The sequence below is a fragment of the Python bivittatus genome, unplaced genomic scaffold (assembly GCF_059951505.1).
Source record: "Python bivittatus isolate LINGU-HERP-01145 unplaced genomic scaffold, Pbiv_v1 ctg000330_np1212, whole genome shotgun sequence".
Taxonomy (NCBI): Eukaryota; Metazoa; Chordata; class Lepidosauria; order Squamata; family Pythonidae; genus Python; species Python bivittatus.
In genome coordinates, this window is record NW_028277058.1 from 39,479,403 (window position 1) to 39,499,038 (window position 19,636).

A 19,636-nucleotide genomic window follows, 5' to 3' on the forward strand; every position below is an offset into this window, starting at 1 on the left:
TTTGAATGATTGTAGTATCAGGCTGCAACATAACAAAATTGAAAAAAGTGAAGAGGGTCTGAATACTTTCTGAATGTACTGTATTTCTATGAATCCCAGAGTTTGAAGGACCCATATATTTAAAAATGTACGTGTTCTTCCAATTTAAAATAGGCCCTGGCTTTACAGTTGGAATATGAGTAGAAATGTTGGGCATAATGTTAAGAAAAAGTCTACTCTTCTTTATTCTTACTCTAATAGTATCTTCCCTAAACTGTTAGAAAATACTTTAAGAAGTAAAATATTTTACTTCTTAAATAATACTTTAAGAAGACAACTTTTACTAGATAAGCTTTTGCAAATGGTGCCATGGAGTCATGGAAGACATAAAATTCCATGGATCAACTATGAAACTCCCTATGCTGATTGCATTTACTTGTAGGTTATTATGAAAGTGACCATTGAGCAAAGTGTCTACTGGTAAGAACCAGAAACAGTAGTCCTGCATTTTGCAGTAACTAGTATCTCAGACACATTGATGTGCTTCCAAATTTGCTTGGAAAATTCCTGAAGGAAGATAGTGTACCTCATTTCACAGAATAGCTTTTATCTTTCATTTCTCTGTTAAAATAGTTTGCACATCTGCTCTCCGGGGTACGTGTTTTTTCTAAAAATATAGTAACCTCCAAAATATATAAGATGCAACATTAGTGAATTAGTTTAAAGGACCTATCTTGGAATTCTAAGCATATGTGATCACTGGAAATATTGGTGAGAAGACAGTGTTAATGACATTTTTCAATTATGTAAAAAGCAGTGGTAAATCTAGTCAGGTATAGTAACCATGTACTAGATTTCTTAATTATTTCAGCAGTCCATTGCAATTTTGAGGTAGGAGAAGTGTTTTAATATTTAGTATTTTTATATGGCACATGCTTATAAAATAGATAGATACAATATTTTATTGGCCAAGTATAAGACATAAAAGGAATTTGACTTCGGTGTTTGCATAGCATCAGGAACTAAATGTAACTAAATGTAATTTTCACCCAATTCACCCTCCCAGTAACAACTCTGTGAGGTAGCTTGGCCCAAAGTCAACCAGTGAACTTCCATGGGTGAGGGTGGACTAGAAACTGAGTCTCCTATGCTGGTCTATGATTGTAATAAAGATTTCATTTGATTAAACCTGAGTCTCCCTGTTCTTAGTCCAACACCTTAACCATTACAACTCACCGGCTCTCACATTGTCATAATTTTTCTTTGTCAGGTGATTAAGGAAAACTAAAATTCCATTTAGTAATATAAAAAGGTATATGAAATAAAGTCAGTTCTGCTAGGAACATAAGTACTTCTAAAATTATTTGTCATAATTTGATTCCTGAGCAATTTCCTTACCTTTGTAACTAAAGCTATATGTTCCATACAAGCCTTGTATTTCAAGAGCTGGGGATTAGGAAATGAAGCCACTGAACAGTAAACCTTCTGTGCCCTCCACCACTCCCACAAAGTATGCAGAAATTAGATTAGCCATGCCATGTTTCCCAAAATTCTCTAGGATGTGTTAGTAGTTCTAACATTAAATGCTTTTTGTACATGATGATTTAATACCAAGTCATTATTGGTATTCCCAGTATACACAAACCCAAACACCATTCTTTTTCTTTCTCTTGCTTTTCCCCTGCTCTCCATACACTCATAAACACTTTTCCTAAATTTATTTATTTTTTGTTTGTTTGTTTTGGTTTTTACCATTTAAAAATCATATCTAATGTAAAAAATCAATAAAACTAGAAAGAATAAGTTTTGCATAAGTGTGCTTTTGTAATATTCTATACAAATCTCACAATTGGCAACACCTGTCCTTTTAATAGTATAAGTGTACAACAAAACAAGATGTTGCTTAGATTGCATAGAGTTAATATTCCAATGATATTTTTCTGTTGTACATTCACTTTTAAATTTAGTGCAATCACGTTACCTATTCATTTCATAATCCATTTCCTCTCATCATGGTACCTAAATGTTGACCTTAACTTTCAAATCATATTACTCTTCTCTGCCTGTTCTTTAGTATCCTATATTGACTTGCAAAGAACAACGGTTTTTATTTTCCCTATTCCTTTCATTTCTTCTACCATCCCACTATACATACTTTTTGGTGCTGTTTTTCCTTGTTTACTTTTTATGTCTTCATCCTTTCCTTGATATCACAGAGCTAGGTCTTGATCTGTGTGCTAATAAAATTTTATAAATTATAATACAAGGCTTAAAACTATCAACACTATTAAACTTATCAACACTATTAAACTTAAAACTGTCAACACTATTAAAGACAAAAACCAAGGTTTAAAAGATCAAAAGAAGTTATAGTACCAAGTTAAAACTAACAAGATGAAAATCAGCAGAACTTGGTTTCACACGAAGTCATTGGTTCAATAAATAATTTACTATTGTATATTCTTTGGTTTCCTGCATTTTCTCTTGAAGTCCTAACTTTTTATAGATATACTAAAGCAAAATCTATTCTAGATCCAGTGACAGTGGTAATAGTAGAACAGGGGTACATGTCTTAAGCTGAACAAATTACCATAGTTGTTTCAAACCATAGTTAATTTAGTAGTCAGCATACCTGATTTTGATATGTATAATGATGAAAGCATTAGACTAAGTTGAGAGAGAGCCAGTGTGGTAGTTCTCACACTGTCAACAGAAAGTAGCATAATAGCAAATAGGACAGTTACAAAAACTGATGAGCAGTGGAAATAAGCCAGTCTGCTCAAATGAGGGGTTCAAGTAGTGAGGTAAGTAGAAGGGGAAAGAGAAAGGCACACAAAAAGTTTTGGACATTGTTTCTCTCTATAAAACGTGTTCTTGAAACACAACAATTGCTGGAATTATTTGGTTGTAGCTTCCTATTTTTTCAGTAAATATTATGTATCTTACATTTTTGAATTTACTGTAAGCTTGCCTAAGCGGCTCATTCTTGCCTAAAGGGTAAAGCCTGACACCTTGGTTCAAGTCCATGGAAAGTATCTGGATAATTTGGAGCCAGTCACTCGCCCTCTGCTTAACCTAGCTCACAGGGTTGCTTGTGTAGGGATAAAATGGAGAACTCCATGTAAATGGTCTTGGGCTTTGAGAGGACAGGTGAGATAAATAAATCTAACATAAGTAAATGCTGAAAACTATATGCATGCAATGGCTTGCTCTTCTCCCTGAATTTGTAGTCTATTGACAAATCACATTTGCAAGGCAATCCTGACCTTGGAGGCTCTGAGTTACCTTATGCCATCCAGTAACAGGCTGGCAAAGAGACATTTGCAGCTCCCTATACCTTTCTGGCAATAATTTCTCTCCTCCCCTGCAAGCAGCCATAAGAAATCAGATGTGGGCTTCTATAAAGATGTTACTAATTGGGTGTATTCTTTTGTTTCTTTCACTGCTTGGTGCTTTCTCATTTAATCTTTAGTCATATTCCTTTCCTTGCAAAAAGAACCCCAGTGTATGGTGGATGCACCTATACTTAAAATGATTAAATGCTATTTACTACCTTGAGCTTCAGTGGCAAATACAGTGGCAAATGCCAGTACATAGAACTGGAATATTATGTTGGATAATAGCAAGGGCTCATAAATTCCTGCAGTTGTTTTAATGTAATGAAAATTTAAGCATGTGACAGAAATTGACTATAGAAAGAAAAATCCATTGTAATAAAGTATAATTGTTGACTGATTAGCACAACTGAACTAAAAAATAGAAACCATTTCCCTTTCAACATTTTGGTTATTGTAGGATCAGTCATTTTTAAATCTTGAATACTTACTTTATAATTGAGTTAAAAATGAGAAAAAGCTTTATTTATTATTCTGGAATAGAATATAATCTCTGTGCTTTTCCATCTATGTCTGAATTATTTTTTAAAGCATGTACAGTTGAAAAGAATGGTGGGGGGGGACCTGATTTCAATTGTATAACACTGTATACTGTTAGAACTGAACATTACAAAGCAATGCTTTTGGTATAGACATGTAGAAACAGCACCTTTAACAGTAGTAATAATTATGTGTTTGCTTGTAGTATTTGGAATTCAGGAAATAAATTGTTGCCATTCTTTCATCTCCCAGTATGTATATATCTGTATATTACCTTCTTTCACCTCTTTGGTATAGACATACATCATCCTGGGAGACACTGTCCAGGTATGCTAGTATCAGAACAAATTTGGGTTCCAGCCAATATCTGAATGACCTGGCATTAGCTAGAATTCAATTTAACATTTTATTTGCCAAAAGATAGAAGAGAGTTGAAGGCCTATTGATAAAGGGTGGGAAAGATTTATTTAATTTGTTTCAAGTCTCATTGCTCAGTGATTTTTTTTTTTTTTTGAGAAATTCAACAGTGATCTCTTGATACTTCTTTATTTCAAGGCACTGTTTCTTAAATTAAGTATTCCCTGACAGACTTGATGTTGTATCAGCTGGTGAGAAGATCCAGAAGAAAGTGTTTTGCAGGCTTGGATACATTCAGTTTCATTACCCCAAAATATAGCCTAACTATGAATCAGGATGATCTGTTGAAAAATCTACTACTAGAATACCTTTGTCTGAAAATTCATGAAGTACTGTATATGAACTTTTAAAGGAAAAAACTTTCAAAGTCCTACTACCTTTTCCTTCGACTTACATTTTTTCCAAGGGGATTTTCAGTACTCACTATAACAAAGACGAAATGTTGAAATAATGTTATGCAGGTACTTTCTATAACAAATCTTACTTCAGATATTGTTGAAATATGCTATCAAATTCCATCTCATGCATTCCATTAAGATTCATATTCAGTGTGTTAAATATGTGGGAAAACAAAGAGTATTTTTAAAGTACACTTTTATTTCAACATTTTTTCTTTTTATTTCATTAAAAAGTCATCAGTGTTCAGTGGACTTGAAAAATGTAAGAAATGCTATGCCTAAAGTACTGTTTTAACATGCTTTAAATGTACTAGTATGACAACATTTCATGTTGATATGTAGGCATTTATTTGCACGTCCATTGAGAATACTTTATACAGTATGTTCTCTGATGCCAAACTTGTGAGAGAGCAGGGAGATAACTTATATGCAAATTTATTTACATTGTAGATAAGAATGAGGAAACTTTTATGTCAGTTCCTTCATTCCTTTTTCTTGCACTATTAAGAATTCATCTCATCTTGATTGCTTCAGTGAGGGACTTAAATCTTTGGATTAACTGGAGTGTTATATATGGAAAAGTAGAGTTAATTTAGAATGTTTGGAGACATTATAAAATGTAAAAGAGGCCTTTTTGAAGATGACCCCCCCTCCTCCGTTGTCAGAGGTATGTTTATTGAGTGTATGGGAAAGAGGCTGTTCCTGGTTGCTGCATCAGGAATTTAATTTGGCCCCCATTCTCCCTACCTTTCAAAGAGTAGCTAAAATGCAAGTCTTTACCTGGGCTTTTAAATGTGGAAGATTTTAGTAATTGTGGTTTTAATTGCCTTGTTTTTATATTTTATTCTATTTTCTTTTATTTTGTGCTTTTAGCCACCTTTAATGTTTAATCTAAAGTACTTTCGGACATACAGTAATCCTCTACCAGTGTTGTATAGTGGTATAAATTCAGAAGCCTGTACATATTCTGTGATACAGTATTTATCTTTTGCTCAAGTGTCTGTTTGTTATTGCCAATTAAAAACATGTGAATTGGGACTTCCGCTGAGGATTCATGGCAAACTGGAAGTCCCTGAAGGAGCAGGGAGGGCATTGCGGCGAAGATTGGTGGCCAGGCAGTGTTTCCTAGCAGGCAAAGTCTCTCTGGAAAAAGGAGAGATTATGAGATGACCCACATGTACTCCGGACAGCTACTTCTCATGAGTAGACTGCAGGAACTGAGGGTTTGTGGTTGACTTGTGAGTTGAGCGGTTGGGAGTCAAGGGATTTCAACCAAGCTCACAGGCACAATGAAGCCTATATGGACATAAGGTTCACCAAGCCTTATTTCTTAATCACTTTTGGAAATTGCTTCTTAACTGCTTTTTAGCTATTAGGAACCTTTGTAATGGTTGAGTTTCTTCCAGTTCTTAGTGAAAGAAGTTTCAAATACAAGTTTAAGGACTTTAAAAAATCCTTTTTTTTTTTTTTTTAATAAACAGCAAAAGAGTGATTAGAACTATCTAATCCAAACTGATTTTGGAAAGTTAGAAATGGAGTAAAGGACCAGATGGATTTGAAATAAGATTTTGGAATTAATTATAAGAATCCTTCCCGTGGGAAAATTCTGTTGTTTTGAATTCTTAAAAAAAAAAATGATAGGATGGGACTTTGAAGATTGGACACTAGAGGGAACCAGAAAAAACTAAAATTTACAATTAAAGGAGAAGAATGCTTAAATTTGACTTACTAATACAGAATGGAGCAAAATACTCTAACAATAGATGTATTGAAGGATATTTGTGAACAATGCACCCAGAAGTTAATTTTAAAAGGGTCTGCCATTATAGATAGACTGTGTCTAAAATATGGTATGGAAGAGAAACAAATTTTACTGGACAAGATTGAGACTGATTTGAAAGTGGATTTAAAAGTGACAGGCCACAAGAATGATATGGAAAAAGATGCTACACTGGATATACAAATGAAACTGGCTGATGTCTTAATAGTTAAAAGGATATACAGATAACAAACCAAAAGAGGGACCTGAATAGCTTTCTTATATTGGATTTATAAAAGAGACTTGTTAAAGTTTTGAAGGATTTTGTGAGACGGGCAAAGAAAAAATGAAAAGAAATCAAGTTCTAGAGCAGTATTTGAAGGGATTAAAGATCAAGATTGATTAAAGTAAAAGGAAGGAATATAAAATTGGTTTATTTGATCAAGATTAAAATAGATATGTTGTTATCTCTGGTAACCCTTAATGGACTTTTGCTTAATGGCTTTAAAGATTTTTTTATAGATAAGAGATAAGATTGGGAAGAAGAGATCATTTGTTGGAATATGTGAATTGGGTGGTTAAGTCAATATGTGTAAATGTATCTTTCATGTGTGGGCTTATATTCTCATTATATTCTCATTATTCTCATTATAGCGAACTCTGCATTCTGCTGTTAGGTACTTGTCATAAACAAATGAACCATAATTTGAATTTTGTGTTCCCTCAGTTCTTTTGGTATCTGAAACTTTATTTTGATTTATGATTGTTATGTGAAACATGGCTTGTGTTCTCCTAGCAATAAAATGGAAAGATAAAGCCTGAGTGATCTGAGTTTGGTAAGGGACCTTAAGTGACCTAAAATCCATTTTGTATCTTCTCCAAGAAGATTTGTCAGGTCTCCCCTTGGCCAGCAAGATTATGGTCACTTTCTCATTCTTAGTTTCTGTGATTCACAGAACTAACAAAGACATTAACCAACTGCAGTTTTAGTTTAAACCTTTTTTAAGGTGTTCTGTGTAGCATAGAATTAAACTAATTAAACTGTCCTCCAAAGTTCTCACGTTGCTAGCATTTATTCTGTCTTTTAAACAGATGCTTCTGTAATATCAGTTAGTGGCTTCTTTCCTCTATATGGGTAACTTTGGGAAATATTTTCAGCATGCAGTGATTTATTCTGGAATAGAAGACTTTTAGGATTGATTCTTGAGAAGCGTAATCACAAGTTTGGGGCAGGGGAAATTATTTGTCCAGACACTGAGTGTTGGGCAGTGCAGTACAGGTGGAGTTTCATTGACTGTATCCATCTTTTCAAAAAGCTTTGTTCTGATACAGCATCAGAGAACTTGGAATCTAAGCTTAATTGACTCTTCCTCTGCAGTTATGTAAATAGGATTGTAGGTGCCTTTAACTTGAAACCTTTATTTGAACCTTTATTTTTTTTATGCTAAACATGCTAAAGAAGTGTACGTGGATCTTTTCTTGGAGACAAGAGATTTTGCTTCTCCTGGAGTTTGCTAAACAATGGATTAGATAGCCTATCTGTAGTAGAGAGAGAGAATGAATTGCCCCTTAGCCACAGAAACCATCTGGGTGACTTTGAGCCAGTTACTCTCACCCAGTCCTAAACTGGAGAGTCAAAAAACATATCTACCAACCTGCATTGGATCAGCATGGTAGATTACAGTCCATAACCTTCAATGAAGAATCCTGCAATATTTTGATTCAGGCTAATTTTATCTATTTCTATCTCCAACCATCATTGACAATATTTGTGATGCATTCTGTCTGTTTCCTTCCTTCCTCCCTCCCTCCCTCCCTCCCTTCCTGTATTTAATGCTGTTTCCCTTTTTTCTCCCCAGGGTAACCAGGAGCCAACAGCTACTCCTGATACAATGGTCCAGCCATTCACCACAATCCCATTCCCACCTCCCCCACAGAATGGGATCCCCACAGAGTATGGTGTTCCCCACACTCAGGACTATGCAGGCCAGACCAGCGAACACAATCTGACAATCTACGGAAGTACACAAGCGCATGGAGAACAGAATACGAATACAGCCACCACACAGAATGGATCTCTTACGGTATGTTCAGTAAGATTTAAAGCTGAGAATGAATTATATTTATTTGATTGGTTGTCTGGCATTTATATTTTTCAGATGATAAAGTATTGTGCATCTGAAGTTGTGGTTTCAGGTTTTCTCCTTATTTTGGGGGCAAAAGCTAAGGAAGAGAATTCACAATTACTGCAAAGAGAAATGGAACGATCAGATTTACCTGAATGAGGTTGTTTATTATTAAAACAGGTGCTAGTGAAATAACTTGTGATGTTATGGATATCTAACTGTATTTTCTTCTAGGTTCATTTGTATGTTCAGTGTGCTCTTGGGCTTTGCTATGTTCAGTGTCCTTTTCTGAATAGCAGTACTTCCTATGACTTAACTAAGGCAGGAATAAATAACTTGAATCAGGCAGAATTAGAGTTGCATCAGGCTCTTATCCTATCAAAATGGATAGATATCATGGGATGTTGATCCACAGTCACCTAAGATGTATTACTCACATATAAAGATACTGATGCATATCTGTGCTCTGCTGAATGTTGGGCTCTCACAGAGACATAGATTAGATGACCACTTCCAGGTCCTTAATTCTAACCCACTGCTCAGTACAGGACCTACTAGAGTATCTGTGACAGATGATCATTCAGCCTCTGTTTGAAGACCTCTAGAGATATAAACTCACCATATCCTGTGGCAGCCTGTTCTACTACCTGACAGCTCATACAGTGAGGAGTTTCCTCCTAATGTGTAGCCTGAATATCCTTCTTTGTAATTTAATCCATTAGTTCTGGTCCTGCCCTCTGAGGCAATAGAGAATAAGCCCTCTCCTTCTGTGTGACAACCTATGTAATATACTTTGGTCTCTATTTTTTTTTTAATCTGTAAACTGCCCAGAGTTGCTGTAGAATCAGGCAGCCTTGAAACTGAAAGAATGAATGCATACACACGTACCTTTCAGATATTTGGAGATTGCTATCATATCTCCTGGCTAGGAGAGCCAGTTTGGTGTAGTAGTTAAAAGTGTCAGGCTTGAAACAGGGAGAACATGACTTCTAGTCCTTTCTTAGGCACGAAGCCAGCTAGGTGATCTTGGGCCAGTCATTTCTCTCAGCCCTAGGAAATAGGCAATGAAAAACCACTTCTGAAAATGTTGCCAAGCAAGCTACGTGAATTTGTCCAGATGGTCATCTGGAGTTGACACTGATTTGAACCAGATCCTTTAATCATTCCTCATAGGGCTTTATTTTCAGACTCTTAACTGTCTTACTAGCTATCCTCTGAACCTGCTCAAATTTGTCACTGTCATATTTGAACTATGATGCCCAGAACTGGACACTAATACTCGAAATGGGGTCTGACCAGGGCAGAGTAGAGTGAAATTATTATTTCCTGTAACCTGGACACTATTCTCCTGGACAAATCCAATAGCATTTGTCATTTCAGCATGTGCATCACACTGCTTAACTTGTGATTGACAAAATCACCCAGCTCTCTTTCACATGTACTATTGCCAAGCCAGGTCTTCCCCCATCCTATACTTGTGCCTTTCATTTTTCCTACCTGGATGTAAAACTTTACATTTTTCCGTATTAAATTTCATCATTTTCAGTTCAGTTCACTGCTCAAGTGGATCTAGATATTTTTCAGGTTTCTCTGTTTCCTCTAGTTAGCCACTGCTCCCACTTTTGTGTCATCTGCTGTCAGCCCTTCAAGGTAGCCTAGACAAGAAGCACAAACCATGAGTACTAACACTACCTTTATTGTAAGGTTACAGTAACAGAATCTTGCAAGTCTGAAAGCATTTGTTCCCTCCCTTACTTTTATTTTCCATAAAACTAGGGAGGGTCCTAGAGATTCTTCCAATGCCTCCTTTCCTTTTGTGGGCTAAGATATCTTTTGCATGACAGTTGTCTAGGCTGCAGCTCTTCCTCCTATTTCTCAAGGTTATTCTCATAGATCATCACATCTGCAAACTTGCCAAGTGTCCTTTCAACTCCATCATCCAAATCATTGATAAAAATGTTGAATAATTCCCAATCCAGAACAGAGCTCTGTGGCATTCCATTTGATGCTTCCCTCCAAGCTGAAGTGAATCCATTACTGGCCACTCTTTGAGTGCAGTTGTTCACCCAGCAGTGAATCCATCTAACAGTAATATCTAGCTCATATTTTACCATTTATGAAGGAGAATATCATGAGGCAATTAGTCAAAGGCCTTATTGAGTTCCAAGCATACTTTGTCTGTAGTATTGCCCTGATCTATTAAGCTAGTCGCTCTATCAAAGAAGAAGGTAAGGTTACTCTGGCACGATTTGTTTCCAATAAACTCATGGAATCTGTTGGTTGTAGCATGCCTATCCAAAAGTTCACAAGCATGCTGTTTTATAATCTGCTTGAGGACTTTGCCTGGTATAGATGTCAAGTTGACAAGTCTAATAGTTTCCCAAGTCCTCCTCCTCCTCCTTTAAGATGGGGATGACTATTCCTCCAGAAGTTCTCAGAGATTACTAGGAGTGATTCTGTGATCACCTCCACTAGTTCTTTCAGTATCTTGGGATGTAATACATCTGGCTCTTGAGAATTTAAATTTAAATTAAATTTAAATTAATTTAAATTAGTTAAGGTTTCTCTTATACTCTCCTTAAATATTCTAAGCTGCAATTTTCTCCTTCCCCCAGTGGCATAATAATGATGCAGCTAAGGCTCCATTTTCTGCCTGAGAGAAGGCAAACTCAAAATAGGAATTAAGAAAATTCCACCACCTAATACTGATTCACCATTTTCTCCTCACAAATGGACCCATACTGTACTCTCTTTTGCTTTCCTTTTATTTTTAACATACAAAAATAACTTTTTTTGTTATTTTTTTAATCTCTTACAAGCCTCAATACATTCTGAGCTTTAGCTTTTCTGACAGAGTTTCTATAGTTTCTGTAAGCTACCTTGTATTCTTTGGCTATGTTCTCCTCTTTCCCTTTTGTATAAATGTCACTTTTTCTCTTCAGTATTTTAAAGAGTTCTGCCATTTTTCCATCTTTTGTGGAGTGTTTGCACCTTCAGTATCTCTTTTCATAGAATTTCTTATCCTTCCTGGACAATTTTCTCCTTCATGATTTCTAGCAATTGGATCCATTATGCAAGTGTGACTCTTTTGACTTTCTCCTTCTCTAGATCTCACAGAGAACCATTATATTGAGCACCACAGATTCAGGATGGAGATACTGAGATCCATCATGGAACACCTCCAGAAAAGGGATATCCCAGTCTGTCGGACCTTTAGGAGGTCCATTTCCACATTCCAATCCATCTATTTCACAGGAGGTTCCTAAAATTTGTATATCAGGGTACCAATTACAGATAGCAAACCACAACATATAGTACACCGAACACTTGGGTGTAAGAGACAGGCCTGATCTCTCTTCCAAACATGAGAAAGGATACTATGTAGCAACTAATCAGTTAGCTCTTTGACTGATGACTCTTGCCAGTCTTATGGACAGATGATTGCCTGTATAGACTCAATGACATGGGTAGGTCTCCACTTATACCCCTCCAATGGATGCTTTCCTGCTTCCAGAATTTGGTAGTCCAGAGTATTTAAATACCACTGAAGTGAAGACCTCCCTCAAACAATGGTTCTCTGAAAGTCTCCTAAGAGAGGAAATGCGGCATGATTATACAGGAATAAAATTCAGTATCTCTGAAAAGGCCATTAGTGCTAAAGCACACCTTTAAAAAAAGATGGAAGCAGCAGATCAAGTCATCCAATGAAGCTCTTTTCATCACAGCAGAACGTGTCCAGAAACTTCACAGCATGGTGAACTTGCTCAGCTGCAAGTTCCTGGGCCCAAACAAATGGTCCTCAGTTATATGGTAGTCAAACAGGTTACTTCTGTCTTTAGGAGATCTGGACATCCTAGCAACAGTAGCCAGTCACAAGATGTAATTCATTTCTCTTTCCCCAATTCAGAGAGCAGAAGCAACAAATGTCACCCATCCAAACTGGCCTCAAGCCCTATTGTATACCTTGTCTTTATTCTCCTAATCCCCAGTGCTGAGGATGGCATGAGTCCAAGGAACAGGACTGATCTTAATATCTCCCATCTGCCACAGAAGACCTAGTACTTGGACATAGTCAACCTGACAATATCCCATCCATTAAGTTTCCCTACATCACCAGTTCTGCTAAGCCAAGGGGATCCAACCACCTGGACTCTATCTGATTACAACTGCACGGATGGAGATTGAGTAGGACAGCTCAATGGACTAGGATTAGTTTTACAATCAGTGGTCAATAATAAGTCTAGAATATGACAACAAATTCATACCTACCATCCTAATATCCTGCAGAACCTCTACCAGCCCCATATATGAGCTGACATGGTGAGCCTTCTGCAGATGGATCAGAAAGAAGAGGACCTCACCAATGTCATCTGCCATCATTTATGTCCTAGCCTTCCTATGGATGGGCCTTGACAGGGACCTAGAACCAATCACTCTTTGTAGAGAAGTATCAGCCCTCTCCTCAGTCCAAACATTAAAGAACACCAAATCCTTTTGGCCCATCATCATATCCTTAGTAAGATGTCCTTACTAAGACTACCCATCATTGGATCTCCAGTTAGTGCTTCAAGTCCTATCTAAGTTCTATTTGAGCCCCTGCACACACCATTCTTAGAGCATGTAATTGGGAAATTGGCATTCCTGATAGCCATAACATTATCCAGAAAAATGTGTGAGAGAGGAGGGCTCTCTGCCAAGATCTGTGTCATTCAGCTAGATAACTTTGCACTGCATAGAGACCAATTTTTTAAAACTACTGAACACAGAATTCCAAAGTAGACATCAGGTGGATTGTCAAGATCTACTTGAGTAGAATGCATATTCAGAACCTTGGATAGCTTCTTTGTATCCTTCCAATAACCTAACCTAGAGTGTAAAGCTTTGCCTGGCACGGTGTCAAGACGCATTAAGGCATGTATTAAATTAACATACAAAGTACAGAGTAAAACTGCCCCTGAAGGAATAGTGGCCCATCCTAACAGAAAAACAGGGACCTTGGCTACCTCTGACATTAACGCCTCCTGTGGGACAATTGTAGGGCTTCCATGTGGTTCTCCATCAGCCATTACAGATTTGACTTACATGTCTGGCTAAATTGTCTTTTGGCAGGAAAGTGCTACAGAGTTAGTCTACAACAAGAATTAGATACCTGGTTGTTAAAAGATTCCATCTCCAGGGATAGCTCTGATATGTTCCACTCCTGGATGCCTTTGGTCTATTGTACAAGAAAGACTTTCATGGCAAGTCCAATGTATCCTTCCCCTGTAACTAGAATAATGCCTTCTAACCTGACACCCAAATTTGTCTATCTTCATATAGTTTTCTTGTCAACAATACAAAAGTGGTTTGGCATTGCCTTCTTCTAGACTCTAACTTCTCCTAAGTGGATTTGCTTTCCTCATACTTACAGAAGTCCACCTCCCCTCATCCCCATTGTGAATCATCCTTAGCTTTACCTCTTCCATTTTGACCTTACTAATATTGGTAACCCTATCAGAAGCTCATGCTCCCATCAGCATCACTCTCAGAGTCATTCAAGCTACTCAGCCCTCCTATCATAGCTGGGTGCTGATTCTCTGGGGTATGTAGCCAGATATATACAGCAATGTGCAGATAAACCTGGATTTTTAAAACATTTTTTTTTCTCTGAAGACTGAGTTGCAGGGGATCCAATTATGGATAACTTCTTCTTTGTTGACATCGTCTTACAGTCTCAAATTGGGCAACATGCTGACAGATTATCAAACTCAAAGCTTTATCTACCTGTTAAGCTCTTGTTAGCTCTTAACTTCCTAATAAAGGACATTATAGTGAATGCACATGGTGGATTTAATCTTTTAACACTTTCAGTTTTCTTGTAGTGAGGCTGGCTAATGATAGCCTTTTTTAGTTTGATAATTCCTGCAGGAGTGCTGTGATTTTGATTTCAGAAACTTGAAACTGAGTCCAGAAGAATAAGGATCTTTAGCATGGTGCAGTTTTGTCTGTAATAAACATCTGACTTCATGAGTTAGGAGGACTTTTTTAAAAAATCACAAATAAAATGATGTGACTGTCATTTAAAAAAAAAAAAGATTTGTTTCTAAAATGATAAAAAGACAGTGGAACAACTCATATAGCCTAATGCTTGAGTCCAGTATCAAAAGCCAAATACAGTAATAGCAGAGTAAAGTGTCATTGGTAGGTATGACAAGTCCTATGAAATAATATGCAAAACAGTAGTATCAGTTCCATGTTATCAGGTGGAACAAGGTTTAAGTTTTTCTGGCATGGAAATACATGAGGTCTGTAGCTTTACAGTGAAAGACAAATCCTGGAAATGAAACTGGATCTTTTATATGGCAGTACTAAGCTTCTTGTATATTTTTAAGTTGGTTTCATTTCAACCAGGCTTGTTTTATTTAAGAAAATGAGGAGGGGATGAATAATATGAGCCTTGACCTTAGTTACCAGCTGCTGCCAAACCTCCCTTTCCTCTTCCATATTAGGAGGCATCTTCAAGTATACTTCATGAAAGAGCACTGTTTTTCATCAGCTAATAGGACTGTAATGTGAAGAGGAGCTTCATATGTCAGCTTGTAGACTGAGTTAGTGGATTGCCTATTTATTGCCCAGCTACATGTTGGAAATAAATTGGGAGTCAATTTACTTGGGTGCCCATAAAGATACGGAATTTTTAAAAAAAAGACCAACATGAGGAAATATCATTGATAAATGGGCAAATATCCCCAAGGAATCATAGAATCGTAGAATATAAAGTTTGGAAAGGTTGTTGGAGAACATCTAATCCAGTGTCCTGCCCATGCCGGAAGACAAAACTATAACATCCCTGACAGATGGCCATCCCAGCCTCTGTTTATATACCTCCACAGTTAAGGAGAGCCTACCACTCAAGACAATCTGTTTCACTATTGAACAGCTGTTACTGTTAGGGTTGTTTTCTTATGTTCAACTTAACATTTAATTCCTTGTAACTTAAACCCATTGTTTCTTATCTTCTTTTCTGGAACAACTCAGAATAATTCTGCTTCATCTTGTACTTGTCAGCCTTTCATATACTGCAATTTTCTGTTCTCCAGGCTAAACATCAGACACTTTCAACTGTTTCTCATAGTTTTTCCTTCTAGCCTTTTTATTAACTTGGTTGCTGTCCTCTAGACATGACCCTGTCTATTTGTCTTATCAAATTTATATCCTACCTTTTGTCAGCAGGTCAAGATGGTATATGGGGTGCTCCCCATGTACTTTTCCTTGGAACATGAAACTTGTGAGATAGATTTGGATGAAAGAAGATAATTGGCCCAAAGTCACCCAGTGACCTTTCATGGCTAATGATGATTAGAAACTGCCCACTCCAGTCATAGTTCAACATCTTAACCACTATGTCACAATGGTTCTCAGTGCCCTTCCTAAAATGTTGTACCTAGAACTGGTCACAATATTCTAGGTGCAGTCTGACCAACACAGAATAGAGACAATTGATGACTTGTCTTGATCTTGACATTATACTTCTGCTGATGTGGTCTAGTACTGCATTTGCTTTATTTTGCAGCTGCATTGTACTGTTGGCTCAGATTTAGCTTCACCAACACATCCAGATTATTTTCACTTGTACTGCTGCCCAGTGTGGTTTTTCCCCATCCTGCTTTTTTCCTACCCAGAAGCAGGATTTTCATTTGTCTCTGTTAAAATTAATCGTTCTGGATTTTTTCCCTATGTTCCAGTTTGTCAAGATCCTCCTGAAACTCAATTCTGTTCTCTAAGGTGTTTGCTACCCTCTTTGTTTCATCTGTAGATGTGATAAGCTTATTTTATAACCCCTTCTCCAAGTCATTTATAAATGTATGGAACAGCACAGGGCCTAAAGCAGAGACTTTGGGAATGAGCAGAAAACAAACAAGCCCTGAGGCACATTCCTTGGCGCTTTCCTCCGGCCTCATACAGGCCACTGACATATATTTGTTGGATATAGTTATTCAGCCAAGTCTGTAGCATAGTCTAGCCCACATTTTGCCATCCTGTCTACTAGAATCTTACAGGAGACTTTGTTGCATGCTTTGCTGAAGTCAAGATACACTATGTTCACACATTTCCATGGTCAACTAAGCTATCACCATCAGAAAAGGAAATCAGATTGGTTTGACATGATTTATTCTTGACTACTTCCAAACTGGCTGATAATTTGTTCCAAAATTTTGCTTAGTATCAGCGTATCACTGGGTAGAATCAGTCTTACCCAGATCCTCTTTTTTCACCTTTTTGAAGATAGGAAGAACCTTTTCCCTTCTCCAGAGCTCTAGTACTATACCCATCATCCATTATTTCTTGCAGATCATGGAATGTGACTCCAAAATTACCTTTGAAATTTCTTCCAAGTACTACTCTGGTCCTGGAGACTTAAACTCATTCATGGTAACCAGGTACACCCTAACCATCTCTACTTACCTTAAGTTGCCACTGAAAAGTCAGCAAGACCACTAAGGAATTTTGGGGATTTTGCCATCTTGGTCAGTGGTACCGTATTAATACCACTACATTTACAAATCTAGCCTGCCTTGCATAATCTCTAGCCAGAAAAAAAAGGCATTTGTTTACTTTCTGCTTTCTCCACAGAAATATACTCTCTTTTCTAGGCTAAACATCCAATACTTGTGGAAGAGCAGGTAGGAGATTAAAGTATTAGCTAGATTCTCTTCTCTTCTATTGGATTTGTCTTCTCCATATTTGTCTCCAGCTTTACCACACTTCTATATTCATGCTTATTCTGTTACCCATTTTTTGGGATTTTATTTTTGTATTTTGATGCATGATGAGCCCTTGTCCTTCTCAAAATAATAAAAGGGAGAGTATGAGTAAGCAGTATGGAGTGGCTCCAAAGAAAACAAGCATCAAGAAAAGTATAGTTTCTAGATCAGAGAAATAGTTCTAGTCTGTGGTATGTTGGTCAGGTCCCAGCTTGTCTGCTGTGTCCAATTCTGGGCACTGCATTTTTAAAAATATACAGAGAAAGTGGAACAGATGTAGAGAAGGGTAATCAGGTAGATCAGAAAACTAGGTACTATGACAGGCTCCCCCCCCCCTTTTTTTTTGGTTCCTTTGAGTTAGATTTGACACCTGGCAACTCTATGGGCAAGTCCCTGCAGTTTTCTTGAACGTGATTTGCCATTGCCTTCATCCTAGAGCTGAGAGTGAGTGACTGACCCGAAGTTACCCATCTGGCTTCATTCATAAGGCAAGACTAGAACTCACAGTCTCTGGGTTTCTGACCTGGTGCCTTTAACCATTCAGGCTCCCTGGGCATATTTAGTCCTGAGAAAAAAGCAACTGAAGGGATATCCCAGAAGAACGTCAAAAATTATTCTCTATCATCCTCTAGTGCAGTGCAAGGAATAATGGTCTTAAGTTGTTAAAGGAAAGCAGATTCTAACTGAATGTTAGGACAAAGTTCCTAACACTAAAAGCAAATCAAGTGAAATATTTATTATGGCCACAGACCAAGATAAAACACTAAGAGCAGTTCAGGAGCCAGTTAATTAAAACAGCACTAGGCTTACCTTCGTTGGATGTATTCAGACAGGATCTGACAGCCATTTGTCATGGATGCTTTAATTTGGATATTTGTATGAAATGGGTTGGTGGACTCAGTGGTCTAAATGGGCCCTTCAAACTATGATTCTGTGATCTTCTTACCTAGACCTTATTCTTTACTGCAAAAGATACTTCCCAGCACCTTCCTTCCTTACTATTAGCTGCTCCTACTGTTACCACTGCCAATGACCTACTTGGTAATATCCCACCATTTTCCCAGCCTGCACTTTCCTCCCTCCATTGCCTGTCTCCCCTTAGCTGCCATGTCCTTGGCTTTTTCACCACCCTCTTCCCCCCAAGCCACTATTGACTGGAACAAAATATCCCTATCTGATTCCATGCATGGACAAAAACATCTGAATCATTTGTGTTTTGGTTCAGAAATGGACCACCCAAAACTAATTATTTTTTGAATGGAACAATTCATGCACAGAATGCTTTGCACATCTATAACTTTTCTCCACCTTTCTGTCTTTGTATGCACCTTCAGATTGTGGCTGTGCAAGAAAATTAACAGAGAAATCCAACATGATATTTAGGGATGATATATATAGCCTGCCAATATTTACTGATTAATAAATCAAGACTGGAGAAAGAATATTGCTAGGACCATTATATCTTAGCATGTTCCTGGACTTGGAAGATACACCAAGCTATTTTATAAAGGACAGAGAAGGAAGTTGAATAAGCAAACCCCTTCCAGCCATATGCAGAGTTTGAAAAAGGCAAGTTTGCCATTTTTGTGGTTAAGTTGGGGAACAAATGTATGCATGCTTACTCCTCTTAGGGGCGTTTTGGGCAAACAATATGGAGGTAAGCACAAGTCTTATAAGTCTTTTGACAGTTGCAGATTGTACTGGGAAATACTCTTCTAAAAGCTCAAAAAACTGTTCCTCAGCTACTTAGTCATTTCAGCAGAAAGATAAGGAGAGTAATGGGGATATATGATGAATCCCATAACTTCATAAATACTTGAATCTTGCATGGATTAAGAGTCAGAACCCATATTTTCCTCCAGAAGGATTGTTTATATGCAAATCTAAATTTCATTCACTGGAAGCAGAGCAGAGCTTAATGTGACTTCTCAGTTCATCCTTCTAAGCCTTGATATAGGGTTGAGGCTTTAAAATTTAATGCCTCCTCAACATTCTTTTCTTTGAAAGTGCTGTCAATACCACATTATGCTTAGTTTTAGATTCTTTTAAGAATGTGCAGAAAGTTATCCTTATTGGTAGAATAAACTTTGAATTACTACATCCTGATTTCCTTTGTGAAGTTGAAAAATCATGAGAAGAAAATAACTTGTTTCCTTTAATCAGCCATGTATTTTCCTAATCTTGGGAATGAGTTTAAATATCCCAAAAATCTTTACAAGAAAGAATTCTCTTGGTTTAAAATTTAACTTGGAATTCTGTTATGGCATATCAATGGCTATTTAAAAGCCATCTCAACATAGATTTAGAAAATCAGTTGAATTGTCCAGTAGTTTCTTTG

At 37.2% G+C, this 19,636-nt stretch overlaps 1 protein-coding gene across 13 annotated transcripts in view; it reads left to right on the forward strand.

Moving 5' to 3' along the window:
- Positions 1-19,636, forward strand: part of RBFOX2 (RNA binding fox-1 homolog 2) — a 202,265-nt gene that overhangs the window by 126,132 nt on the left and 56,497 nt on the right. For all 13 annotated transcript variants that reach the window (XR_015796198.1, XM_088141067.1, XM_088141068.1 and 10 more), the window contains one exon: positions 8,288-8,512. Coding sequence is in view for 12 of the 13 variants with exons in the window: in XM_088141067.1 (XP_087997193.1) it covers positions 8,288-8,512 (225 nt within the window). In the remaining variant the exon portion in view is untranslated. The remainder of the gene's footprint in view (positions 1-8,287; positions 8,513-19,636) is intronic.